Source organism: Oryzias melastigma, linkage group LG12 (genome assembly GCF_002922805.2).
Source record: "Oryzias melastigma strain HK-1 linkage group LG12, ASM292280v2, whole genome shotgun sequence".
Lineage (NCBI taxonomy): Eukaryota > Metazoa > Chordata > Actinopteri > Beloniformes > Adrianichthyidae > Oryzias > Oryzias melastigma.
In genome coordinates, this window is record NC_050523.1 from 2,492,105 (window position 1) to 2,518,319 (window position 26,215).

The 26,215-nt window shown below is 41.0% G+C and overlaps 1 protein-coding gene and 2 long non-coding RNA genes across 5 annotated transcripts in view; 1 reads left to right on the top strand and 2 right to left on the bottom strand.

Annotated features, from left to right (window-relative positions):
* The window catches only part of LOC112163208, a 31,200-nt gene extending 11,840 nt beyond the window's left edge, over positions 1-19,360 (top strand). The window contains exons 3-4 of one of the 2 annotated variants that reach the window (XR_004948769.1): positions 11,405-11,519; positions 19,230-19,360. This is a non-coding gene — a long non-coding RNA (uncharacterized LOC112163208). Of the gene's footprint in view, positions 1-11,404; positions 11,730-19,229 lie in introns of those variants that run through there. The other variant, XR_002922242.2, reaches the window with a different exon arrangement.
* LOC112163209 lies at positions 6,039-7,437 on the bottom strand. Its single transcript, XR_002922243.2, has 3 exons — positions 7,152-7,437; positions 6,577-6,673; positions 6,039-6,186 (listed from the first exon to the last, which is right to left on the bottom strand). It is a non-coding gene; the product is annotated as an uncharacterized LOC112163209 (long non-coding RNA).
* Positions 10,808-26,215, bottom strand: part of zswim6 (zinc finger, SWIM-type containing 6) — a 51,470-nt gene continuing 36,062 nt past the window's right edge. For both annotated transcript variants that reach the window (XM_024299483.2, XM_024299482.2), the window contains exons 6-14: positions 25,865-26,026; positions 25,640-25,786; positions 25,317-25,457; positions 23,182-23,442; positions 20,541-20,676; positions 19,645-19,802; positions 19,366-19,529; positions 19,213-19,294; positions 10,808-14,711 (exon numbers count right to left, since the gene is read on the bottom strand). In XM_024299483.2, the coding sequence (XP_024155251.1) occupies positions 13,849-14,711; positions 19,213-19,294; positions 19,366-19,529; positions 19,645-19,802; positions 20,541-20,676; positions 23,182-23,442; positions 25,317-25,457; positions 25,640-25,786; positions 25,865-26,026 (2,114 nt within the window). In that variant the 3' untranslated portion in view covers positions 10,808-13,848. The remainder of the gene's footprint in view (positions 14,712-19,212; positions 19,295-19,365; positions 19,530-19,644; positions 19,803-20,540; positions 20,677-23,181; positions 23,443-25,316; positions 25,458-25,639; positions 25,787-25,864; positions 26,027-26,215) is intronic.

The following is a 26,215-nucleotide window of genomic DNA, read 5'->3' on the forward strand; positions in this document are numbered from 1 at the left end:
TGCTATCAAATGACAAGTTATTTGTCTTCAGTTACACTTTCTGAAATTTTTTTTATGTGGGGGCGGGGCTTTAAGCCTATTGGCTACAGGGAGATGATTGACATCTTCTGACAGAGGTTATGATGACGTCACTCCGTTATTGTACAGTAGTTTTTCCAAAGTTCTGTACATCAGAACCTATTTTTATCACCAGGCGGTGTGAGTCTCTGCTCTACTGGTGTGTTTTATTGATTTATTGTTTAGCTTTGCTTTAATTTTGTGTTTTTTAGGTCACTTATTTATACTTTTGTATCTTTAACTGTAATAACATTGTAGCCGTTGTTTTTACTGTTTTACTTTTAATCTTCATTTAACTGAGGTCATTTTAAGGTGCCATAAAAATGAATAATTTTTAGCAAAAACAATTAAAAAAAAACCTTCCCATCATCCATCTGCTTTTGTCCTGCTAGCTTACAGCCCCAAGCTAACATTAGCGGTGCAACAAAAACGTCTACAGTTTAGATCCAGCTCGGACTAAGAAAATTAAAGACGTTCATGGATCTATTTGTCTGCAAGTGGATGCGTCAGAAGGGGGCGGAGCAAAGAGTTTGTGGCTCCGCCCATCGTAGCTTCTACATCTCTGACTCGACAGTTTTTTGTCTGCTCCTTATTCACAACTGTTTGAGTAAATAAATACTTAGAAATGTACTTTTAATATTTATTTTCATTACGTTTGTCAGAAAAATGCCACAAACGGGTTTAAAACCTAATTTTCATAGGAGTTGGAGTAGTAAACCGACAGGAACCTCATCCAGGAACTTGTTGCCCAGAGAATCCACTTCCAGACATGGAGTCGTGTTTTCCGTGAGTCTCCCTCGCCGCTCTGTCAGGAACCACGGAGACATGTGACCTAATGTGGCGAGGAGATCAGCAGAGCATGTAGAATCATCAGATGTCCTCCCTCCCCCACGAACACATCTGCAGCCGGCGGAACAAAGCGGAGCGGGTCAGAGGCAGGACCTGCATCCAGGACCTTCTCTGACTTGATGTGGGATGACGGCTGCCGTGATGAGCCGGTGGCGCCGCGCCGGCTAACATCGAAGTGAATGAATATTTCAGAGAGAGAGGAGGAAGTAACGAGTCAGCTGTGAACATTCAGCTTCTGTCACTGAATGAGTTGAAGAAGCGATCAATGCTTTTCTGTTTTCAGCAGCACACGTCTGCAGACGGTCGGGGTGGAAGGTGGTCAGAGCGCCGCGTCCTCCCGTATTCCGCTCACGTCGGGCCGACCAGGCGGGGGAGGTGGGGCAGCAGTGTTTGCCTGCTCCCCAGCCGAACCGCCCCGGGTGTCAGGAAGGGGCGGGAGCATCCCAGCCACGAACGCCGGCTCCGGTTAATATTTAATTCCAATCATGCTGGCGTGATCTCCAGGTGACGGGGTTTCCAGGTCTGGGGCGGGTTCTGGCTGTTCGGCCCGCTCAGCCTCTGGGATTAGCCGAAGCACCGGTGATAATTGGACGGGGATGAGAGGACTCGATGGACTTGTTCTGCTGCTCCCTCTCCATATGGAGGCTGATGTTGATCCTGCTGGTTTGGGATCGCTGCACTAATTGAATATTTGTTGGTTCAGGTTAGAGGAATATTTAAAAGTGTCAGACATACAGTGGAGGAAATGAATATTTGATTCATTGCTGGTTTTGTTGGTTTAAATTGTCATCCTAATGGACGGTTCATTTGTTGTTTTGGGCTGATTTCTCTCTGTTCTCTTGATCATTGAAGCCCCTCCAGGTCAGACTAACCGATGGATTGATGTTCCTGTTCGTCTATTTTGTCACCAGGAATTCATAATATTCCTAATATGTTCATATCATATGTCATATAGTTTTGTTTAGCTTGAGGCAACAATTCATGTATTCAATTTTCACAATATTTTGGTTAAAATGTGCGAACAACAAAAGAGATGGTCACACAAACGTTACAAAATCAAAATCAACTGGAGGAGTTCAAATTAGTAAAAACTGCTTGTTTTTTTATTTATTTATTTTTTTTATTCAAAAAGGCAACCTCTTCCTGAGGTCGGAGGTCAACAAAACTTCAGTTGTGGACCAACCATTTGAAAAATATTCATGGGAGAGAAAATGAATGATTGCACTTTGAAATATGACACCAAGTCTTCCATATATGAGAATGGAAGTGTGAAAACAGTAGTGTTATAAATCAGGATGAAGTGAACAGGGGTCCCCAAACTACGGCCCGCGGGCCAGATCCGGCCCCCCTCCATAATTGCCCCGGCCCCCCTAACTGTTTTGGCTAAATTAGACATTTTTCCATTTTTTAGGCTATTTGGAAGTTTAGCTAATATTTCAGCTTCATGTTAGCTGTTTTGGCTAACTTGGGCTTATTTCAGTGTTTTAGGCTAACTTGGAGTTTAGCTAAAATTTTACCCTTTATGCTAGCTGTTTCGGCAAAATTAGACATTTTTCCAGTTTTTTAGGCTGATTTGGCATTTTGCTAATATTTAGTGTACATGCTAGCTATCTTTAGCTAATTAGGAATTGTTTCAGTTTTTAGGCTAATTTGAAGTTTAGCTAATATTTTAACTTTAAGCTAGCTGTTTCGGCTAAAATTACACATTTTCCCAGTTTTTTAGGGTAATTCGGCGTTTAGCTAATATTTCAACTACATGCTAGCTGTTTTGGCTAATTAAGAATTTTTTTTTCAGTTTTTAGGCTAATTTGGAGTTTAGCTAATATATTAGCTTTAAGCTAGTTGTTTTGACAAAATTAGACATTTTTCCAGTTTTTTAGGCTGATTTGGCATTTAGCTAATATTTTAGCTACATGCTGAATTTTCTTGGGGCTAATTTAGAATGTTTTGAGTATTTTGGCTAATCTGGCATTTAGCTAATATTTTAGCTAGCTTTCAGCTTCAGAGTTTTCAGCTATTAGCTTCAGTGTTTTTAGCTATCAATTTAAGCATCTTCAGTTGTTAATCTATTGTAGGTACTGCTATATGTCTAGTTTTAAAAATGTAGTATTTTTTTCTGTGAAGATTACAGAAATGAACTATTTAAAATGTGGCCATGTGTGGATTTCTGGAAAACCATAAATCTTTACATTCAGGCTGTAATTGCTACTCTTCTTCTGTTAGCCTACAGACCGACCCGGCCCCCCATCAGAGAAGAAAACAGTTATGTGAATCACAAGAAAAAGTTTGGGGACCCCTGCTTTAAAGTACTTCTTTCGTCTTTCTATTCTAAAAATGCAGCTACGTGAGCGCTGGCTTAAGGATCTCAAAGACAGACGGTCCCTAAAAGGTTGGTAGCCCCCCCATGACTGAAAGCTCCACATTGTTTCCAAGAGAAACTAAAACAGCGTCACGAACAACAATGATTACTGTAACTAATACTGCAGAGGTCCCCACTGCCTGCAATATGAACCCCTCCGTCTAGACGGCCATTACCCGCCTGCTCCTAAAACAGCCCAATCAATACCATCGTAGAGAGTCATAATGGTCCAATTACTGTTTGTAGGTTTGTCAATGCCACGTCTCTGAGGACGCCTGCAAAGGCCACACAGGCAGCAGTAATGCCACACATTCATAATGCTTTGTGTGGATTTGATTTTCAAACTACAACACTGTGACATTTAGATACAGGAAACGGCTCCTGTGATCAACCAGAACCTCAGGAGAAACTGCAGCACGTTTCTGAACAAAGAAATATACTCATTTAATATCCGACTCTCTGATATGTTTATCAAAATGATAAATGCAGAGAATGTGTAATCAGATTACAGCAGCGTTTTGTCCAGCTCTGATAAATGCGACAGAGCTGCAGAACTGCTTTCATTTCTCTTACTTTAATAAGGTTTTGGTGAAGGAAATGATCCCGGTGAGTCGGGGGGGCTCGGGGAGGCTCTTGGAACCATTAGTCAAACATGGACACCATCACGGCTTTGATCACAGCGGAGGAGAGCGTCCCCTCAGGGTCGTCCTCTTCATCACACTCATCCGTTACCTCCTGAGACGTTAGGTACAAACACGTCTGTGGTCATTTACATGACGCGCTCAAGCATCTCCTTCATGGAGATACCAGTGACCAAATGACTAAAAATAAGAATAACTGTTTTATTTTCATTGCTTAATGAAAAAAAAATACCAGCTCTCATAAGAATAACATCACACACATGTTTAACTGAGGTTTAAAAAAACAAATATCACAAATAGACCTAGAAAATACTTTATAAACTAGGTTACTTCTCTTAGTAGAAACTAAAAATGACAATAATTTAGAAGTGCATCTAATATTAATAACAAAATGGAAAATTCTCTCAAAATATTTAGACAAATAAATACCAAAGTTGAGGAGATTGAAGCTGTAAACTGTTAATGGAAAAAAAATGGTTGCATGTGAGAAAATGTCAAATTCTATTTAATTAGCTGCATTTAATGCACAAATTGAGTTTGGATTAAATAAAAATTAAATTTATAGCCTAAAAATAAGTCTTCAAATATTATAGTTTATGTTTAGTAAAGTTGTCTTCGGCTTAAATAACAACATTAACAATGTTCTATATCATACTTCTGTCCTTTTCACGTTTCTCATGGACCTCCTCCACAGGCAGCCGCCTATGTCACCTTTTCCCAGGCCCTGGCAGCTCCTGTTCAAGCACTGTTCATTCTCCTGAACTGTTTAAAAGCTAAATTTTTATACCCTCAATCATACTTTTAGAACTTTATTGGTTAAGGAACATTCATTCTATTTCTTTTTAAAATTTTGTTGTGGAAATTAGAAAATGGAAAAACATTTGCAACAGGTGAGCAACTTTACCTGAAGGTTTTTGTCTCTGCGTTGTTATCTTGAGCTCATTTCTAACTTGTATAATTTTGATAAAATATATTTTAATAGAAAGTAAAATATTGAAAGTTATTTAATGTTTAAGTTGGTTTATTCTGGAATAATATTCCTGACTTTTTATTATTCAGAATTATGTTAAAAAAAACTATAAAAAATGCATTTTTATAGTTTTTTTGGACTATTTAGGCATTAACTAAGATTTTTTAATCTCTTTTGGAGTTTAGCTAATATTTCAGCTACATGCTAGCTGTTTTGGCAAATTTTTCAGTTTTTAGGCTGTTTTGAAGATTAACTATTTTTTTTCAGCTACCCTTGCTGTTTTGACTAACCTCAGGTTTTATCTTGTTTAGTTTTTTAGGCTAATTTGGCATTTAGTTCATATTTTAGCGGACGATTAGCTTCAGCGTTTTCAGCCATCAGCTTCAGCGTTTTTTACCCATCAGCTTCATTGTTTTTACCCTTCAGCTTCAGCGTTTTCAGCCTTCAGCTTCAGCGTTTTCAGCCTTCAGCTTCAGTGTTTTTTACCGTTCAGCTTCAGCGTTTTCAGCCTTCAGCTTCAGCGTTTTCAGCCTTCAGCTTCAGTGTTTGTTACAATTCAGCTTCAGTGTTTTTTACCGTTCAGCTTCAGCGTTTTTAGCCTTCAGCTTCAGCGTTTTCAGCCATCAGCTTTAGTGTTTTTTACCGTTCAGCTTCAGCGTTTTTAGCCTTCAGCTTCAGCGTTGTCAGCCATCAGCTTCAGCGATTTTTACCGTTTAGCTTCAGCGTTTTTGGCCTTCAGCTTCAGCATTTTCAGCCATCAGCTTCAGTGTTTTTTACCGTTCAGCTTCCATATTTTTAGCCTTCAGCTTCAGCGTTTTTTACCGCTTAGCTTCAGCGTTTTTGGCCTTCAGCTTCAGCATTTTCAGCCATCAGCTTCAGTGTTTTTTACCGTTCAGCTTCCATGTTTTTAGCCTTCAGCTTCAGCGTTTTTTACCGCTTAGCTTCAGCGTTTTTGGCCTTCAGCTTCAGTGTTTTCAGCCTTCAGCTTCAGCGTTTTCGGCCAACAGCTTTCTCACTTTGATTTTCTGTCTATTCTTTGCTGGCCTATTTATTTAATTTAATTTTATTGTGCCATGAAAGGTGATTCAATTATTTTTTATTATTATTCTAAATTAAAATAATTAGAAAGTAGAAAATAAACAAAATGACATAAAGGTGTAAAAGCAGAAGATGCTTCTTTCATGTCGCTCCTCTTCACGCCGTGAGTCTCGTCTTCTCTCTTCCTCCTGTCACCTTCGTGTTCGTCCTGCGGCGTGACGGCCCGACACCAAAGCCTCGTTTCATCCCGGCTGATCAAACCGAGGCCGGCTCTTCACTCGGGGACAGAAACGAACAGAAGGAAGCGTTTTTTACGGCTGCAGGAACATGAGGATGAGGAGTGTTCACCACTTCTTCGACCTCCACTTGAGTTTCACTGAAGGAGGGGCCTGTGTCCAGACGGGTCAGAGGTGACACGAGGCCTCCATGACGCATCAGTTTAATAACCGTAACACATGAAGCACATTGGTCTTTTTATGCTCTTTTTGTACATTGTCCACGTTTGTGATTTACATAATTCATTTGTGTTTCTTGTGTTCGGTATTTGTCGTTAATCATCCATCTTCTTATGAAAAATCCTCTTTGCTTAAGTGTGAGTGTGAGACTCTCGCACCTTTTTGTCTTCATTTATACATGTTAAAACCAGTTCTTCCAAATCTTACCTCCTCCAGACGACGTTTGCCGGGTGTTGCCAGCACCTTTTCCTGCTCCTCCATACCCGTCTGGTTGCATCGTTCTCTGATGTGTTTAGGATCCACTCTGAAATGTCGCAGTATAAACACAAAATCTAATGAGTGTTTCTTAGCCATTGGAACACTAGCTTACAGCATAAACCGTTAGCATGAACACCTTCACCCTCTGACCCCAGGAAGATGGGCGGGTCTTATCGGAGCCTGGCTACTATTAGAGACCGCCCTCTAATGGGACAAGTACCTGTCAGACCCGGATGTTACTGGAGATCTGGATTTATTAGAGATAAATGGCGAACAGATGAACCAAGAAAATTATCTTCACACCTAAATTGAAATCACCTTAAAGTGGGGGGGGACTTCTCTGATGCTTCTGATTCCTTCAAGTCACTCGGGGACCATTGAGGGGGCGTGTCTTTGTTTATTTGGCTGTTTTGTCTTTATAAAAGCTCAAATGTGTGAATAAATCTGTTATTTGTTATTTTAGATGAATTAATTGATTGACATACTCCCCCCCCCCCCAGCACTGAGAACTGAGCATGACTTACATTGAACAACCAGTAACTAAACGAAAGTGAAAAGTCTTGTTTTCTCTTCACATCTGTGCAGCTCTGCCGTCATTCAGAGCAAAAACACTCTTTCAACTGCCTTGAAACTCCGAACCGTAACTTCATGAAGACGCTCGCGGCCTGAAGGGTCAGTCAGCTGATCCAGGTGATCATCGGTGATCTCCTCCACCTTCAGGTGAAGCTGCTCCTGTTTCCCCCACGAGGAACTTCTCTGTGATTACATACTTCCATTAACTCGCAGTCAGGAGGTGATCCCTCCACCAGAGGACCGCCTCGCTGAATGTCAGCACACAGAAAGGTCCACTTTGTTGCTAGGCAACAGCAGACTTTAGATTTAATTGGTGTCTTTAACCAACCTTCCCGTTTCCTCATTAAGCTAATGTTCTAAATTGAGCCGCCGGATCAGATATCGGCGTCGCCGGCTCTCCCGTGTCTCACAGCGGCAGAAAAATCACCGGAATAACTTGATGAATGAAGTTTACGTGGCTGCCGCCTCTTTTCAGCGTCATTAAAACACTGCGAGAAGATGGCCTTTCAGCAGCAGACCTAATTGCCAACGGTTGTTTGGTTGGCCGTGACATTTATGAAAAGTTTATGGACAGCTCTCCCTCCAGCTTGTGACATTTTGCCATACCTTGAAAGCAGAGAATATGACAGGTTCTGTGCGTTACGGGCCACAGGACTCGGAATGAAAACGCCATCATCTGATTGGTCCAGATGAAGGTGCCGAGACTGACGCAGGTTTCGGTCCGTCTGGAAAGGTCAGAACGGTGATGTGGCAGAAGGTTCGGATCAACTTTTTATTCCTTTTGTTTGTAGATCGTTGAAGTGTTTTTGAAACACGTTAAAAATCAAACGAGACGATGTGACTTTTCTAAAGTTCACGTATATTTTTATCTTGTTTTAAAGTGTTTTTATGAGGCTCAATCAATAAACATGTCTTTTTCTAGGACATAGTTTCTGCAGAGTGGCAGTAGTTCTTTAGAAATTCCCCTCTCAGTTGTAGGCGGGGCTATTCTGCTGATATCCCATCATGCCTTTGTTTACATTCTCTCCCACTAGCTTACAGCCCTCGTACAACCTCAAGCCAAACTGCGACCGATATCGGTTAGAAATTCACCTTTCATTGTGGGCGGAACTGCAGTCCCGCCCCTTTCCCTCCCCATTGCTGAGAGCTCTCTGTTTACACTCTCTCCCACTAGCTTACAGCCCCAACCTAACATTAGCGGTGCGACAAAAATGACAACAGACGTACAGCTCAGATCCAGATTCCAGCTCAGACCAGGAAAACGAAGACCTGGATGCATCAGAATGGGGCGGAGCAGGGAGATTTAGGCCCCGCCCATTTCAGCTGCTGCATCACAGCTTTTTCTCATCCAAATACTCACAAACTTAATTATTTTATGCATTTCCTAAACCACGATAAAAATACTTTAATAAGTTTGTGTTAAAAATCCAGTTTTCATTGAAGTGGGTCTTTAAATTTAGCCTACTTAGACATTCCTTCCAGTTTTGAGCTTTTATTGTGAAATTCTCTAGATTATTTCTTTGGTTGAAGCCTCACCGGGACTTCCCCGGAATGCAACTTTTTTCCTGATGAGATGATCAAACTCGATCACGTCTTCATTGTTCTGTGTGAATCTCTGACGTCTGATGCTGCATCCAAAGATTTCATTGTCATGACGGCCGTGGCGCATTAAACCAGTGGGATTGTGGGTACCGCAGATGGATTAGAGACTGATGGAGAGCTCTGGGATGACAAACTCTCGTCTGCCTTATTACCTGAAACCCATCTGAGCATCATGGAACCCAGCAGACTGTCGGGGCTGGATGATCCTCCTGTAGCCGGCCGTTGTTTCACCGCGGTCGCTCCGCTCTGCCTGCATCTGCATACTGGATCAGATTATCATCACATTACGTATTCAAGGACACCCGAGGTGTGATGGATGGTTGCTGCAGGATAGTAATCTTCACCGTCCAGCCTCGAGATTCTGCCTGGAGACTAAACAGCAGCGCTGCAGACGTGCAGAACAGAAGCACAAATACAGCCTCCAAATGTCCTCCTTGAACCTTGAATCGAACTTTATTGTTATCTAATTAATGACAGCAGATGTGGTCTTTCTTATGTTGTGATAAAGCAGACAGGAACACTTAGAATCTTACTTTTATACCAGAAAAGGCATTTCAAATTCCTTCATTTCCTTATAAACGTATGAAGTGCGTCTTAAAGTCATTTTGTGTTTACTGACCTGGAACCGGTTTTCTGTGATACAAAAATCTGTTTAAATGTCTTAGTTCGACTTTGGTAAACTATAAACTTGAGAGATTCTTGGAGCATTGTGGGTATTGTAGTCTAGAGAGAGAGTGGTACATACTGTGGTTCAACACAATGAAGTGAAAAAGTGTATTTTATGTGTCACAACCATTGATTGTATCTGAGAACTGGACTGAGTGTAGAACCATAGAATATGGTTTCAATGAAGCCAACTCTGTCGCCATTTTTCACGATATGATTGTCAACATGTTGGAATCAGACGTTAGGAAGCAGTGATTGGTCCGAGTCGACGTTTCTATGCCAACCACTCTCGCTGATCAGGGGTGAGCTTGTCTGAAGGCCACACACTTTACACGGTAAACTTCCCAAAGTCGTGGAAGTAGCTGTGCTAATGTGGGAACATGTATGTCAAAAAAAAAATGTACATCCAAAATGTCACAAAATTGTGGAAGTAGCTATGCTAACGTGAGAACCCGTGAATGTTGGGAAAAAAAAACGGATTACATCGTAAACTTTACAAAATTGTGGAAGTAGCCATGCTAACGTGAGAACTTGTACTTAAAAAAAAAAAGCTTTACTTGATAAACTTGCCAACGTCGTGGAAGTAGCAATGCTAACGTGGGAACCTATGTATGTAGGAAAAAAAATGTATTACATCGTAAACTTTACAAAATTATACAATTTACATTTTTTTTCAACACACGTTGAAAAAAAATGCTTTACATTGTAAACTTCACAAAGTCGTGGAAGTAGTTACGCGAATGTTAGAACTTGTATGTCAAAAAAACAGCTTTACATCATCAACTTGCCAAAGTCGTGGAAGTAGCTTTGCTAACATAGGAACTTGTGTTTGTTGGAAAAAAACTCATTACAATGTAAAATTTCCAAAATCATGGAAGTAGCTATGCTAATGTAGGGACTTGAATGTCGAAAAAAAAGCCTTATGTCGTAAACTTCACAAAGTTGTGGAAGTGGTTATGCTAACGTGGGAACATGTATGTTAAGGGGGAAAAAAAAACGCTCGACATTGTTATTTTTACAAAATCGTGCACGCAGTTGTGCTGGAATGGAAAATTGTATGTTGACAAAAAAAAGGCCATTACAGCGTAAACTTCAGAAGGTCGTGGAAGTAGCTATGCTAACGTGGGAACATGTATGTTAGCGGAAAAAAAATGCTTAACATCGTAAATTTCCCAAAGTCGTTGCGCTAAAATGGAAAATCGTATGTCAACAAAAAAAAACAAAAAAAACGCCACAACAGCGTAAACTTCAGTCGTGAAAGTAGCTATAATAAAGCGATAGTTCCTATTTCAGAAAAAAACCTTAATACTGTTCAGGTGTACACAAGGAAGTCAGTCTGTCTTGTCAAAAAGTCATTTATTTAAAACAAAGTGTCGATTTAATAACAAGCTTAAAAAACAGTGATTTAGTTACATAAATAAATCAGTGTATCAAATCGTCGCCTCGTGTTGACGTGTTCATACAATCATTCACGGAGCGGCATAAATAAAAAGGAGCCTCATTAGTTTCTAGAAGAAGGCGCTACAAACAGACGACACGGAACCAACAGACGAGCTTTAGAAGCACAGAACACGGATCCTCAACCACAGACTAATGCAAGTTCGTCGGCTGGGACAGTTCGGTAGACGCCGCTCCCATTTGGTTATTTTAAAGCGTTAAGACAAGGCGAGGAAGAAGGCTGCTCCTGAGGAGCTCTGCCTCCACAGCGACGTTCCCAAACGTCTGAAGACGTTCAGGAGGAGAAACCCACTTCCTGTCCTACTGATATGTTTGTCTGTCAAAACCCAAAAGGACTGCAGCTTCAAGTATTGTGCCTTACATAGAATATTCTGTCATAAATTAGTGAACATATACATTTTCTCAAGAATCAGACATATACTTTCATATGTACACAACAATAAAATGCTTTTGTTCTTTTTTTTTGTTTATTTTTTAGAGAAATCCCTGAGAACGAACGCCGACAGTGAAGCCTGAAGACGGAAGCAAAATAAATCCTCATGTGGAGTTTTTTCAGTGGATGAGAGGGGACAGCTGGATCCTTTCAGGAAGAGGTACTCGGATGGACTTTTGGTTTAAAGCCGTTTTTCTCTTTGAGGCTGAGAGCGAAGACGCAGACCAAACACTCCGTGTGCGACCGTGTAAAGGGAAACATCCGACGACCGCTTGGATCCGTCGTGAAACCATCTAACCGGGGATCAGACGCATCAACAACAGTCGACTGAAGCATTTATCCACAGAAGAGTCAGATGTTTAAAAAAAAAGAATGTAACAACTGTGGAAGTGTAGCTTAACCCTTTAACAGCGGAGCCGGCGACGACTAAATAACACGTTCTCTGACACAATAAAAGGAAAGCAGCTTTACATCAACATGTGACGATTCATGTTAGAAAAGGAGGAACTCAGATCAGAATCTGTTAGAAATACATAACTTACTACTGTTCAGTGTCACATATCAGAACAAAACAGATTTTCTCCGTTTTAGAATTCAAATGGCAAAATAAGACCTTCTCTGTAACCTACCGTAACTCTTAGCGTTTATGCAATTGACTTAATTCTGTTGCAGAGAAGAGCAGCATTGTCACTCTCAACTCGTCACATATTGACGTTTGGTCTCCCATGCATCATTTTTTGACGTGCTGGCTGTTCCCATTAAATCACGGGTCCCCAACCTCCGGGCACGGACCAGTCCTGGGATGCAGAGTGCGGTTTGCGCCTGGTACCGCATCCAGTACCATGTCCAGTGGTACCGGTACTGGATGCTTCCCAGAGACTAGTCTGCGTCCAGTTCTGCGTCCCGAGGGTTACGGACCTTGATTTATACGAACAGCCAACACGTCAAAAAGTGAAGTGAAGGAGTCCTTAACCAAACGTTAACATGTGACCACTTTGTTGGGAAAACTGCTGTACCTTAATTGTGTAAACATTAAAGTAAAAATAACGTTCTTTGAACTACCGTAACTCTTAAGTTATTTAAGCAATCAACACAATTCCTCCAGATTTGGGTTCTAATGTGTCGAAATGCTACAATTTACAAATGTAGCAATTTTACTAACAGCTAAATAACGCTGTTATTTAAACTCTTTGAATTTTTAATCCAGTAAACATTTTCTATGGATTTACAACCGTTATGTTACATTATGTTGTCGGGGCAAAGCTGCTTTTCTACACGTCAACAGAAAAGCAGCTTTGTGCCAACATGCAATAATTTACTTTAAAGTGAAAAGCCACTTTTCTCTGTCAAAATCTGTTGGAATTCTGTTAAGTGCATAAACATTTTTTACTACTATAAAGTGAAAACATCTTTTCTCCACGTTAGTTGTGTAAACCGTAATACAAAATAACGTGTTCTTTGAATCGACGATTCCTACAGACTTATGTTTTAATAAATGGGTCAAATTGCTACATTTTTACTAAAGTAGCAATTTTATTAACGGCTAACGCGTTGAACTTTTTTATGCAATCAACGTTTTCTCTGGATTTACGTTCCAGCGGACATGTTACACATTAGCATATCAGAGCTAACATCCAACGCTAACTTTTCTCTGCATCCAAATCTGTTGGAATTATGTTAAATGTGTAAACAGTGATGGAGAAATGACGCCTGTAACTCTTTCTTTATGCAATCAACACAATTTCTACAAACTTATGCTCTAATAAACGCTACGTTACTTTTTATTGATAGTTTCACATGTTGTAGCAAAGCTGCTTTTCTCCACTTTAGAAAAAAGTGGAGAAATTACATTATTTGCGTAAGCAGCGATAGCTAAATAATTTGGTGCAAAACTGCTTTTCTACGTGTCAAAATCACTTGTTAACAGTTGTAAAATGTAAACAAAATCAATGTTACGTGTTTGGTATCGTTGCAAAGACGCTTTTCTCTTTAATTATGTTAATTGGGTAAACAGAGTTCAAAGATAGTGAACGCTACGGTGTTAGAGGGTAAATACGATCAAATTTGAGTCAGTTCCTAACAGCCTCTTTAACATTAGTTGTTAATTTTATTAGGATATCTTTTTAAAGAAAGACTTTCCCATTTCTTTATGGTAACCGATGGTTTCAAGGACAGTTTGTCATTCTTTTAAGACTCCAGAAGAGATAGTTGTAGAAAATTAGTTCTGTTTCTTTTCAAGACTGCAACTTCTCACTGAACATGAAACTAAAAGTAGATCAGATGTTTTAATCTCATAGATTACGTCTGGTTTGATGCATCTGCTCCCCGGTTCTGAAAACGGAAACCATGTTTTCCGCGTCTGCTCGCGCTCAGTTGGCTTCAGGATTGTGGGTTTTTTTGCCTTCAGGAAGTCGTTCTTCACATCTTCTAAAAGAATTCGAACTTCAAGTTGGAGGATGTAAAAACAAAGTTGGTCATAAGATCCAGTTTCATCCGAAGCGCTCTCGTACGAGCATCATCAGCTTCTTCTTGCCCTTGTAAATCTGCTTCAGGTTGTCTATGAACTGCGTGAACTGCAAGTGTCCGTCGTGCGCCATCAGGAACGTCTCTCTGGCTTTGCTGAGGAACTCGATGAACTCGCTGTAGTGGCGCGGGCTGATGTGCGTCAGCCGGGAGTGCGTGGTGTTGATGTAGGCCCCGATGGTGGCGTCCAGCAGCTGCCTGAGCGGAGCCTTGTCCAGAGACATCAGCTTCCCAGAGTTCCTGCGGCTGTGCAGTGTCACCATCCCCGGCGTCGTCAGCGTGCACCGCCGCAGAATGTCCGACAACACGGTGGCGCACTTGACGCTCTTCACCACCAGGGGGATGACCGCCGCCAGCTCGTTTTTCCCCAGCGAGTGGCTGAGGGCGCAGGCCCAGAGCACGTCGTTGATGGCGGGGTGCGTGTCCTGGTTGTAGCTGAGGTTCAGGTGCGTCATCGCTAACGTGGCGAGTTTGTACGCCCTGGTGGGAAAGCCGCGGTGCTCCATGTAATGTGCGATGGTGAACAGCTGAGTGTAGTTCATCTCCGTGGCAGCCGCGTCCAGCACGATCTGATACGCCGTCTCGAAGGCGATCTGGTCCTTCTCGCAGAGCGTGAGCGCCGACAGAGCACAGTTTTGGGGGTCCTTCATGGCGCACTGCAGCGCCAGGGTCCGGGCGGAGTTTGCCAGGTTCTCCTGCTGATGGCAGTCCAGGTGCAGGCGCACGATGGTGCTGTTGGACATGACGGTGGTCGCCACGACGCTGGTGGCTTCAGTCGGGGTGAAGAGGGTGAACCAGTTCTGCATGATGCTGTCCAGCGCAAACACACCTGCAAGACATGAAGGAAAGCGTCACATGTGGAGATCCACAAGGCTCCGTTCTGCTCCCCCTTCTCTTTAGAGTCATGTTTCTGCTGCCTCACATTCATTGATTTATGTTAAAGGAGGAAATCTCTTTTTTTTGGACGAAGGTTTTGAGACACAATCTGTGGCTTTAGAAGGATTTTCATGATGGTGTTCCACAAGGCTCAATCACTGTTTTTTTATGTTTGTGTTTTAAATAGAATTGTTTACACTTAGTAAGAGCTTCTTCAGGATCTTACAGGTATTCTTTTTGGGGATTGTTGCTGCACAAAAAGTCAGAAGTAACGGCAGTTTTTTGTAAAAGTTGCGATATTTTATCAGTTTTCTACTGATTAAAACCTAGAAGGAGCCGCATGGATTTACTTTAGCCTTTAAGAAATTTGGATTTGCATTCATTAACTTATTTTTTTTTAAATAATTATGAATTATGTCTATTTTAATGGACTAACAAAAGCAAAAATATAAAAAACTAGCATTTCTCAAAATGTTTTTTTTTTTTTTTACATATTTTTACATTTTACCTTACTAGATGCCAAATTAGCCAAAAAGCAAGCTTAGTGCTTAATTACTAGCTGATCTGCAAAATAACATAGAATTCCTTAGTAAACTAAATTAGTCAAAAACGTTAGCCTGTTGCTAAAATAGAAGCTAAACTCTACATTAACCTTAAAAGCCCTAGTAAATAATAAATTAGCCAAAAACGTTAGCATGTAGCTAAAATAGGAGTTAAACTCTAAATTAGCCAAAAAAAAATAGCTTGTTGCTTGATTACAAGCTGAACTCCAAAATAACCTAAAATTCCTCAGTAAACTAAATTAGTCAAAAGCATTAGTCTGTTGCTAAAAAGCTAAAGCTAAGCTAAATTCTAAAATATCCTTAAAATCCCAGTAAATAATTAACTAGCCAAAAACGTTCACACAATAAAGAGAAACAGGATCACAATTGTGGGAATGCTTTAAAGTATTCACTCAATAAATGCCAATAAAGTAATCCTTTCTTTTAAAACAAATACTATTATTTTATATTTCTTCAGCCAGAGAGCCACAAGGAGACACAAAAGAGTCACATGTGGCTCTGGAGCCGCAGACCCCTGCGCTAGCCCAATGAATCATGGGAGATATGCTAATGCTAATGCCAAACAAACTTGCATCTCCAAGGCTGTGTCTAAATTCCCTCAGTGCATTTGCCATTTTCTAGTGCTGTCCGAATCCACAATTCCAAATTTGAATGCCCTAAAAATGATACCAAGTAATTCTATCCGGCCCTCCAGATCGTTTTATTTTATTGTTATTAACAGTCTGATGTTATCTTGCGCTCATTTCTAACTTGTATAATTTTGACAAAATATTGAAAGTTATTTAAGGTTTAAGTTGATTTTAATTATTCATAATTATGTTAAGTTATTCTTAAAAATGGTCATCCTGATAGCTTTTTGGAAAAGTAAGATTTTTTTAGGCTGTTTTGGCTAATTTAGAGTTTTCTCAGTTTTTTTGGATGTTTTGAAGTTTAGCTATTTTGGCTAAACTAATCTTTTTTTTTGGCTAATATGACAGTTAATATTTTAGATGGCTATCGGCTTCAATGTTTTCAGCATCTTCAGCGACCAAATTCAGCTTCCAGCATTCACACAGGTAATGCTATATATCTAGTTCATAATTATGTTAAAAAGTTACGGTTTAAAAATGTAGTTTTAGAGTAATTAATAAATGTTTATTCTGTTCGACCCACGACCTAAGGAGTGTTTTGGATTTTGTCCCCCTGTGCGATTGAGTTTGTCACTCCTGACTTATATGATCGATGATCAACTTAATTAGGGGAGTCTGATTGGTGGGATGAACTTTACAAAATGAGTAAGAATCTGGTCAAATTTGAGGTGATTAGATGACTGTAACATCGCAAACGCCTGGAAGTTCGGTTAAAACGTTAATTCATGATATTGAGTCTACGTTTTAACATCTGTCACAGTGTTCCCTCATTTATCACTATAGTTATATAAAAATAACCAGCAAAAAGTGAAATTTGCAAAGTAGGATTATAGATATTTTAAGCCTGTAAAACTCCTCACTACATACTTTCCTCAGACTTTTGCTTTCCAACCTTAATGAAAATAAAACAAGTCCAGTATTATAGAATGAAAACAAATATCTGACTGCAACTGAATATTTATATAAATTAGGACATGCTTGTATCTGATTAACAAGGGGAACCATCATAGGGAACACTATAAACGTATAAAAAGATGGTCCATTCTTATAGTGACTTTTAGTTTTTAATTATAAAACTAAAATATTATTGCTTAAATTCTCCACATCGTCTTTTATTTCCCAGTTAAAGTTGATCTTTATTCTGCTGGAACCAAACGTAGTTTCTAAGCTTACTTTGTACACAGAAATCCGAACACTCCGGACTTTCTTTGGTATTTCGGCTCCTAATTGGATTTTCTGCGTCCAATTCTCTGACATTAAATAAAATGGTTCTCCTCTCAATGAGTCCATTCAAGCGGCCGTGGCAGGAACAGGGACTCCTTGTCACTCGCTGCTTTAACATGAAATCATCTGGGAGGAAGGTTACCCTCAGGGCTAAACTTCCTGCCCACGTCGAGGAAATCGGCCGTGGAGCTCCAGGATTCCCAACATAAAGACCCACTTAGTCAACCAGAGGTCCACAACCTCACAAAGTCACTGCCCCTCCAGTCAGTTCTCTCTAAACCCACTATTAGAGTCCCATGAAGTCTGAGCTGATGTCCCAGAGCATGCTGGGAGTCAGGCATGCAGAAGAACTTCTGTTAATGCTTCCCAGCCTTTTGATGCACATTCATGCAGGCGTTACTATAGTATTGGATATAAAGTAGATGCCAATTCTTTTATTGACTATTCCTACAGCTCTCCTCTCAATGCTGCACAGCTTAGATTTTAACCTTATTTATTCATTTATTTGACAGGGACTTTGCAAAGTAAAAACCATTGCTGCCAATGCACCAGTTAGCTAACGCTGTTGAGGTAACGCCACATTTTTATATCCTAAAAAGCAAAAGTCCCTTTAAACCTTAAAGGAAAAACAACAGAAATGTGTTGAAGTGAAACCAAAGTTCCTCAGAACCTCTGAAGAACTTTGGTTTCTTCACAATTTGTAGAGAAACTAAAAAAGTTGCATTACCAGTGATAATGTTAGTGTGAATGCTGAACGTGGTCGCTGAAGATGCTGAAAAAGTTTTCTGAAAATGCTAAAGTTGCTAAAGGACTTGAAGATTCAAGTAAGTAATTTGCTTGAAGTTTAGAGAAAATTTTTGGAAATGTAATGAAAATCTCCTTAAAACATGCCAATGTTGCCTAAAACAGCTAGCATGTTGCTAAAATATTAGCTTAACTTAGAATTAGTCCAAAAAGCCTCAGTAGGTGCTTAATTAGCCAAAAAAGCTAATATATTCAACATCAAAATACTAGCTTAACTCCAAATCAGACCAAAAACAAAAACTTCAGTGGATTTAAATTAGCCAAAAAAGCATGTTGCTAAAATATTAGCTTACTCCAAAATAGCCTAAATAAATGCCAAATGAGTCATGAGCGAATATATTGCTAAAATGTAAGCTAAACTCAAAAACAGCCGAAAAAAACCTAATGAAATGCGAAATTAGCCCAAAAAAGCTAGCATGTTGCTAAAATCCTATTTTAACTGATTAACTTAATTATCCCAAAAAACCTTGGTAGGTGCCAAATTGGCAAAATATAGAATAACACATTGTTAAAATGATAGTTCAACTCCAGATTAGCCAAAAAACCTCAGTAGATGCTAAATTAGCCAAATTAACTAAAATAGCTAGCAAGTCGCTAAAATACTAGCTTAACTCTAAATTTGTCCAAAAGACTAGCACGTTGCTAATACTAGCTTAACTCAGGATTCGCACAAAAAACCTTAATAGGTCCAAAATTAAGCAAAAAAGCAAACACGTTGCTAACATACTAGCTTAACTACAAATTAACCCAAAAAACATCAGATGCCAAATTAGCCATAAATGCTAGCACATTGCTAAAATATTTGCTTAACTCCAAATTAGCCCAAAAAGCTAGCTCCTTGCTAATACTAGCTAAAATTAAATATAGGCCCAAAAACTGCTAAGTTGTCAATTGGCCAAATCGTCCTGAACATGCTAAAACGTTTTGATATCAACGTTACATACGTTTTAAAAGTCCATAAAAAAATGTAAAAATGCGTTAAAGGTATGAAAAGTACAAGCATGAATGTCCTGAACGTTTTGATACCAGTATTGCAGACGTTTCAAAGGATTTTAAGAATTTTCCATTCATTAAATTATCAATGGGGCTAATAGCTGATAGCATGACAGAGTTTTTTTTTGTATGGAAGTAGAACTAAATAATAACAAAGAACAGGATCACAATAGTTCTGATCAAATGGAAGGTTCTGATAGAAGGTTCTGGTCATTCATGATCTTCTGTTTCTCAAACTTACCAACTTCTGTGGCACAGGTGACGAGCCAGCGCACCATCTCCCTCCTCCTCCAGTTCATGGTGGACAGGGTCATCCTCATCACCTGCGGGACAGCTCAGGTCAGCAGATGTTCTGAGTGGAGGCGTCTCAGGTGTGTTTTGGTCTGCCGTTTACCTGAAGGCCCAGCTCCAGGGAGACTTTGAGCAGCGTGAGGTCCGGCAGGCTCTCCATGAGCGTGGCGATTTTGAAGGCATCCTGAGCCAGCTTGAAGATGTGGGAGGATGAGTGGATGTTCTTCTGGATGGACTCCAGCACGATCTGGAGCTTACAGGTGTCACCTGGTAACAGCACAAACCAACAGGCCTCTGTTACGTGTTTGAAAACACAGCAGGAGTTAATCTGTCCTGTTCATGCGAGTATCTGTCGCATTCTCTTCCTGCTGGGAGTCCGTACCTTTAGCAGCGGTGAGCATGGTGGAGGCCAGCTCACACTGCTGGCTCTCTATGTGGCTCAGCGTGAACCAGCGGGGGTAGCGGTTCGGCACCACCGACACGATGTGGTGAGGTCGAGACAGGTCAGCAGGGGGCGCCGGGGACTCCAGAACGGGCAGCCTGCAGAGACAGAGGATGGAGAAGTCGCTCTTCAGTGAGGGTTCTGCAAGACCTTCAACAAAATGGTGTTTGTAACATGTTCTTGTAGCATTTTTGTCATGAAGAAGGACATGTACAAAGAAAATTATCATTAAAATTGACGCTCTGCAGAAACTATGTCCTAGAAAATGACAATTTTTGGCTAAAAATAACATATTTACAATTAAAAGATGATAGAAGTGAGTCTTTAATGTGATTCACTGCAGGAACAACTGGATTATCTTTGATTTTTTCCTATAGGTGTTTTCATGGATGAAGGTCCTGATGAAGAGTTTCAGTCCAACTGAACTTTAGATTAACGCAAAACTGATTCTTCTCTGATAGATTCCTGCAACTGAAGCCTGAATAAAAAAAAGTGTACCTCAATACTTGTGTGAAAAAGTATTTGCCCCTAAACCAAAAACTGGAAGAAATATTAAAAATCTCAAACTTCATTTCTTCTTGCTTCAGAAGTTGTGGTTTCTGATATTTGTATAGAATATTCTAGATGTTTCTTTGTGTTCTTTTTGCTGGACAAACATGGATCCACGTTTGTCCAAAAGTCTCTGCTGGATCATGGACTCAGACCTGAACTGAGTTCGCCTATGTTCTTTTGGTCGGCTGCTCCATGTTGCCGTGGAAACCAGTTCTTATCAGAATGAAAGGGTGCAAACACTAGTACGTAGAACTTTTTAAGAACCATGTTTTTGAGAGACTCACCTCATGGCCCTCAGTGCAATTCTGTACGCCAGCTCGGCGTCGTGAGGTAGCAGGGATGTGAAGAGATACTTGGCAAACGTGTGCATGGGGACGCTCTCCCGGTAGAGGATCTCCCCCAGACCGCTGTAAGGACCAGCTGGAGGACACAGACACCACGTTTGTTCTGGTTCTGAAGGTTCAGCCTGGATGAATCTACATCTAAACAAGTTCTACGAAGATCCAGTTTTTCCTCCAGCACAAGAGTCCTGAAGCTCCAAAAATGTGATAAAAGTCTCAATAATTAAACCTAATCTTCGTTAAGATGCCAGTTTTCAACAAAAACATGAAACTCCGGCTCAAAGTTCTGCTTCCAAGTCAGGAACGGTCAGAATTTAAATATTCACTGTATCCGGGAAGGATGCCGCCAGTCAGCAGGGATTGGTCCGAGTCTCTCTGAGTCAACATTTCTATGGCAACTACTCTCACCAATCAGGAGTGAGCTTGTTGGAAGGCCACACCCAACACTTAAAAGTGGTCTACACAAAACCTGTTGAACATTTCAAAGACCCACTCCAATGAAAATAGTCTTTTGTGTTTTTAATGAGTTCCTGTAGCATTTTTCTCATAATAGAGTTCCTATATAAAATAATTTACAATTTGCATTTGTGAGTATTTCTTAATTCAAAACACGTTGGATCAAGAGCAGATGAAAACTGGATGCTTGAAAATGCTCAGACTAAAGACGCAGCTACTAAAATGGGCGGGGCCAAAGCCTACATTTTCTGCTCCAACTTTGCAGACAAATAGATCTATTAGCTGCTTAATTTTACTCTTCTCTGCTGGGATCCGCCTCAAAACTGTACGGCTGGAGAGCTCTGATGCTGCTACGCTAATGTTAGCTTGTGGTTGTGAGAAGCTGTTAGCTAACGGGAGAGTGTAAACAAAGGCTTGAAGGGATATTAAAAGAGCTAACTTCCACGGCCACAACCCAGAATTGCATTTCTAATGTGCTGCAGAAAAAAAAAAAAGTCTTAAAAAATGAAAGTTTTCTTTTTTCCATTTTGGCTAAAAATGGAATTGTCATAATTAAAAGATGACAGAGCAATTTTACAAAAGAAAAAAATATCGTTGGAGTGGTACTTTAAACATTGGACGTGGGGGAACAGGCTCCGCCTAATTTTATTGAAGCATCTGATTGGTAAGTTTTTTTTCTTGAAAATATAATAAAAAAATACGATTACCAAGATGTTAAAACATGTATCAGAGCCAGAATGTTTATTCTGACCAATAGAATGACTGAGTAACAGCTGTTTATTTCTCTACAGAAGTCAATGAGATTCTGCGGGTACTTCCTGTTTGGAACACCGGGGGGGGGGGGAAGAAGAGCCACTTGGTCCAGTTCTCACATACAGTCAATAGTTTTAACAACTGTCTCAAAAGTTGTCCTGGAAACTAAAGGCAGCTGAGACAGCTCATCTTACTAATCTAAATGTGTTTAAAATGTCTGTCAAACAAAGTTAACTCAATTGTTTCTGCATTTGTTCATCACACCAGAAACATTTTCTGCTTTTCATCGGCAGAAACAAAAACTGCTGTTCAGAAAGTGATAAGTGCTGCGAGTCTAAAGAAGGTTGACGGTTCACTGATAAGTTTGATTGAAGAACTACTGGAGTTCATGAAAACACATTTAATACTCTTGGTGTTCAGGTGTGTATGTTTTAAGTGTGAAAATTGGTCAATTTTAAGATTTTTCAGCAAATGACAAATTTCAACACAAAAGGAAACCTCTGTTTAAACTATGATCACGGTAAATATTCACTTCTGATTGGCTGTTATATTAGAGACCTAAAATAAAAAAGATGTTTTGGTCACATGACCTAAATGTTCTATAATATTGGTAATTAGAACAACAAAACTTGGAACATGGGTATTTAAATAGGTTTATTATTAATAATTTGATTATTAATTAATGAAGTGGTTGATGCACATGTAATAATCAGAATTAATGGCTGATCTAGTTTCTTAAAAAACAAAACTTTTTCATCATAATCTGGACAAAAACTTTCCTTCTGAAAAGCTGCTTTGGATCTTTACTGTAATAACCATTTTCCTTTGCTGGTTAGTCCTCACCATTGACTGTATACAACTGCTAATCTTCATTTTTTCATATTTTCCCTGCAGTTCATGCTATAAACTGACCAATCAGATGGCTCAATAGAAGTAGGCGGAGCCTGATGGCCCCTATGTCCAAAACGTTTGACAGATTTTTTGTAGTCCACTTTCAAGAGGGAGGGGGAGTGGCCTTCAAACAACGGTTGCCATAGAAAAGTTGACTCTGACATATCTGGTCCCAACATGGTGTCCGTGTTGGAAAAAAAAATGGCAGCAGAATTGACTTCATTAGGTTGGAGCCGTAATTAAAGCATTTTCTATGGATTAAATCACACTTGCTCTGTCCATGTCTAAAATATGCGAGTCTATAGCCGTTACCATGACAACGCATCACTTTGCAAATAATCCACCAGAAAAAAAAGTACTAAATAACTACGGTAGAAGCAGGAGGTGTCTATTGTCAGAAATTAATGGAGTTTGCAGAAGCAATAGACACCTTAACAATAGAAACAAATGTTTGTATTTTGAAAACATCAAAGGTTTAACTCACCCTCTAGCAGAACGGTGGCTTGTTTCCGGAAGATCTGAACCAACGTTTCATCTAAATCCACTTCCTGGAGCTTGGCCAGCAGCTGCTCTTCGTTGCGGCACACCTTCTCCTGGGCGTACAGCCCCTCCGGCATCACCCTCTGCTGGCCTAAGCCAATCAGAGCCGTCTCCACGGCCAACAGCACAAACGACTCTCCGTCCTCCAGGGGGCGCTGAGCCGGGAGATCCGGGCTCTCCGTCTTCCTGCCCGAGCCCGCCGATGCTAAAGGAGGAGGAGGGGAAACGATGAGAAATGATGGAAGATGATGGAGGTGTCCCCCTCTGAGCAACAAGGGGAGAAGTATTGATAAATCTATTGATCGCCGTGTTCATTGGAGTGTTCCAGCTTTCACGGCGCCTTCCTCCTGAGGATGTTTTAACGGTTTAATGAGCTCTTTGTAGACCTCGGTTCATCCCCGGAGGTCTGCCGCTCCCTGAAGGACGCGCTTCCACAAACGCTGATCAAAACAGCAGAGCCTTAATTGAAACCTTCATCCCGCCTGTCCCCACAGCAGCTGGAGCGCCGCTCGCCACGCTGAAACCCCCGCAGCTTCCCGATACGTAAACAAGCCTCAGTATTAGGCTAAATCAGGATCCAAAACCGGATTAAAAATGTGAAAAATGTGAAAACTACAGAGTCCCTTAAGGGACATAGAGATAAGTACTGGTTTCTCGAGCGCAAAAGAAAGAAACTCATCAGCAACGCCGGTTTATCAGAGATGGTTCTGCGCCGAAACGAACCATGACTTCAGAACTGAATTAAGGTGACGCCAGACAAGCCAGGCCAAGGCCAAATAAAACTCCATAAGGTTACGTTGTATCGTTTTCAGGTGACTGATTCTGAACAGATCTCCCGTGTTCAAAATGACCACAAATACAACTGCCACCGCACCATGTGGAGGCATCAGGCTTAGTGCCATGCCGGATTTATTTATTTATTTTAAAATCATTGGAGGGGTCGTGAATGTAGATGATATAGGCCTTATACTCCCGGGTTACCAGGCAGCTGGCGGCACTTGATACGGACGGCTGCCCGCCATGGCCGCCCAGCTGTCACACGATTTTGTAATGGCGCCATCCCTGCCTGTTACTGGCGACCTCCAAATCTGCCGTCAACTTTCAGAGAAAAATCGTCCAGTTTTAACCCTTTCTTCACCGCATGGCATGTAAAATTTTGATAAAGTTTTGTGTGATGGAAACACAGCTCATGTCTGCCCGTCATTGATTCTTTTGTGCGACAGGTTGTAATGGCTTAAGTTGGCCACCAGATGTCACTGTTCTCTGTTCGAAGCCTCTAAGTTTTGAAAATAATTATTTGTTGTTCGCATTATTTTCTTCTTCTGTGGTGTTAAAACTGACAATTTGGTGTCTCACTTTCGATGTGTTGCAAATTCGCTGCTTGTTCATAAACTTGATGCTTCAAACGTGAGTGGGAGGAGCCAAAAGTTCTTAGCCTCATAAACATTAAATGCATGGAAGACACAGCTACGTCTGAATGACGGCTGCTTTCAGCGGTACTTCTGTCCCCCTGTGACCCAGTTTGATGACTTGTTGTCACTCATTTTCCCAAGGAGGAAAAAAAGTTTAAAAAAAAGGGAATTGTTTTGTTATTGTATCCATTCAAATAAGCAAAATATCATAAAGTTGAGGCTGAATTTCGAGTTTTTTGCATACATGTATTATTTTACATCAACAGAAGAAACCAAAGTTTTGGTGTTTCTGCTGAAACGCTTCATCCAAATCTTTTTCCTCAGGACTAAAAGTGAAACTCCAGACTGAAGAAGAAAAGTGTTTTTTTTTTTGTTTTTTTTGTTTTTTTATACATCCAGCTGCATTAAACTGCAGTCTGAACTTTCTCAAACATGAAGTCACCAGAGATGTTTCGTCGTCTGGGTTCCTCTCTGTCGGCTGCACCTCCAAACGGGTCAGCTGGGCCCCATGCATAATTAAAGAGTCTTAATTGGAGCGTTTTTCTGCTGCATTTCTTATTCATGAGCTGTGATTGGAGGCTGACACGTCCGTCTCATCGCCTCTGGCGGCGAGCTGAGGACCGGAGGAATCCGTCCTTCTTGTTCGACTGTGGTGTATGTGACGTACCTGGTGGCTCAGGTGGACCGCGATCCTCTGCCACCCTCCCGGACTCCATCAGGGTGCTGAACAGGGTGCCGATGGGGTCCAGCGGGTGCCCCACCCACCCCTCCAGGTTGGTGATGGAGGTCACTCCTCTGTTGAGCAGCTCTGCAGAAACAGCTTAGTAAGCACTTCCTCAACGATCACATCTCCATAAAACACAGAATCTCACAGACACACATCTAAAATAAAACGAGCTGCAGCTTCCGAACATCTGATCTGGATAACCTCTTTTTTGTTTATGAATTTGTTGAAGTGCAGAAAAGATGGAGGTTAAAAAAGAAACCAACCGTTTTTGTGCGTGCGGAAGAGTTCCAGCTGCTTCTGCTGCTGCCGTCGCAGCGTGTTGGCGATGGCGACGGCGAGCCTCAGGGCTTCCCGGGGGTACCCGTGCGACCGCAGGGCGTCCACGCGGGCGCAGGCCGTGGGGACGTGCTCTGCAAAGACACGAGCGGCAGGTCAGGTTTATGCGCTCTCGTTCACCGCCAGGCCTCGCTCGGACGGTTCGGCCTCACCGTGCCACAGAGGCCACCATCCTGCATCCAGGTCGTCGTGGTAACAGTGGTCGGCGTAGTGGTCCGAGCTGAGGATGTGCTGCAGGTGGGGGTCCTGCCAGTGAAGGTCGCAGGCCTCGATAGCTCGAGTGAACACGGTTCGGTGTGGTCGCATCAGCGAGTCTGTGGAACAGAGGGGTTAAAAGATCACAGATCGTTCCAGAGAAAATCCATTTCCAAACTAAAGGATTCAGATTGGAGTTTAGCAGAATATTCCATCGGATGGATGTCCTCTACTGTTCATAGGATAGTTTGTGATTTCACAATCTCTTCTTTTAGGACTGATTGATAAAACCGATTAATCGATCTGAT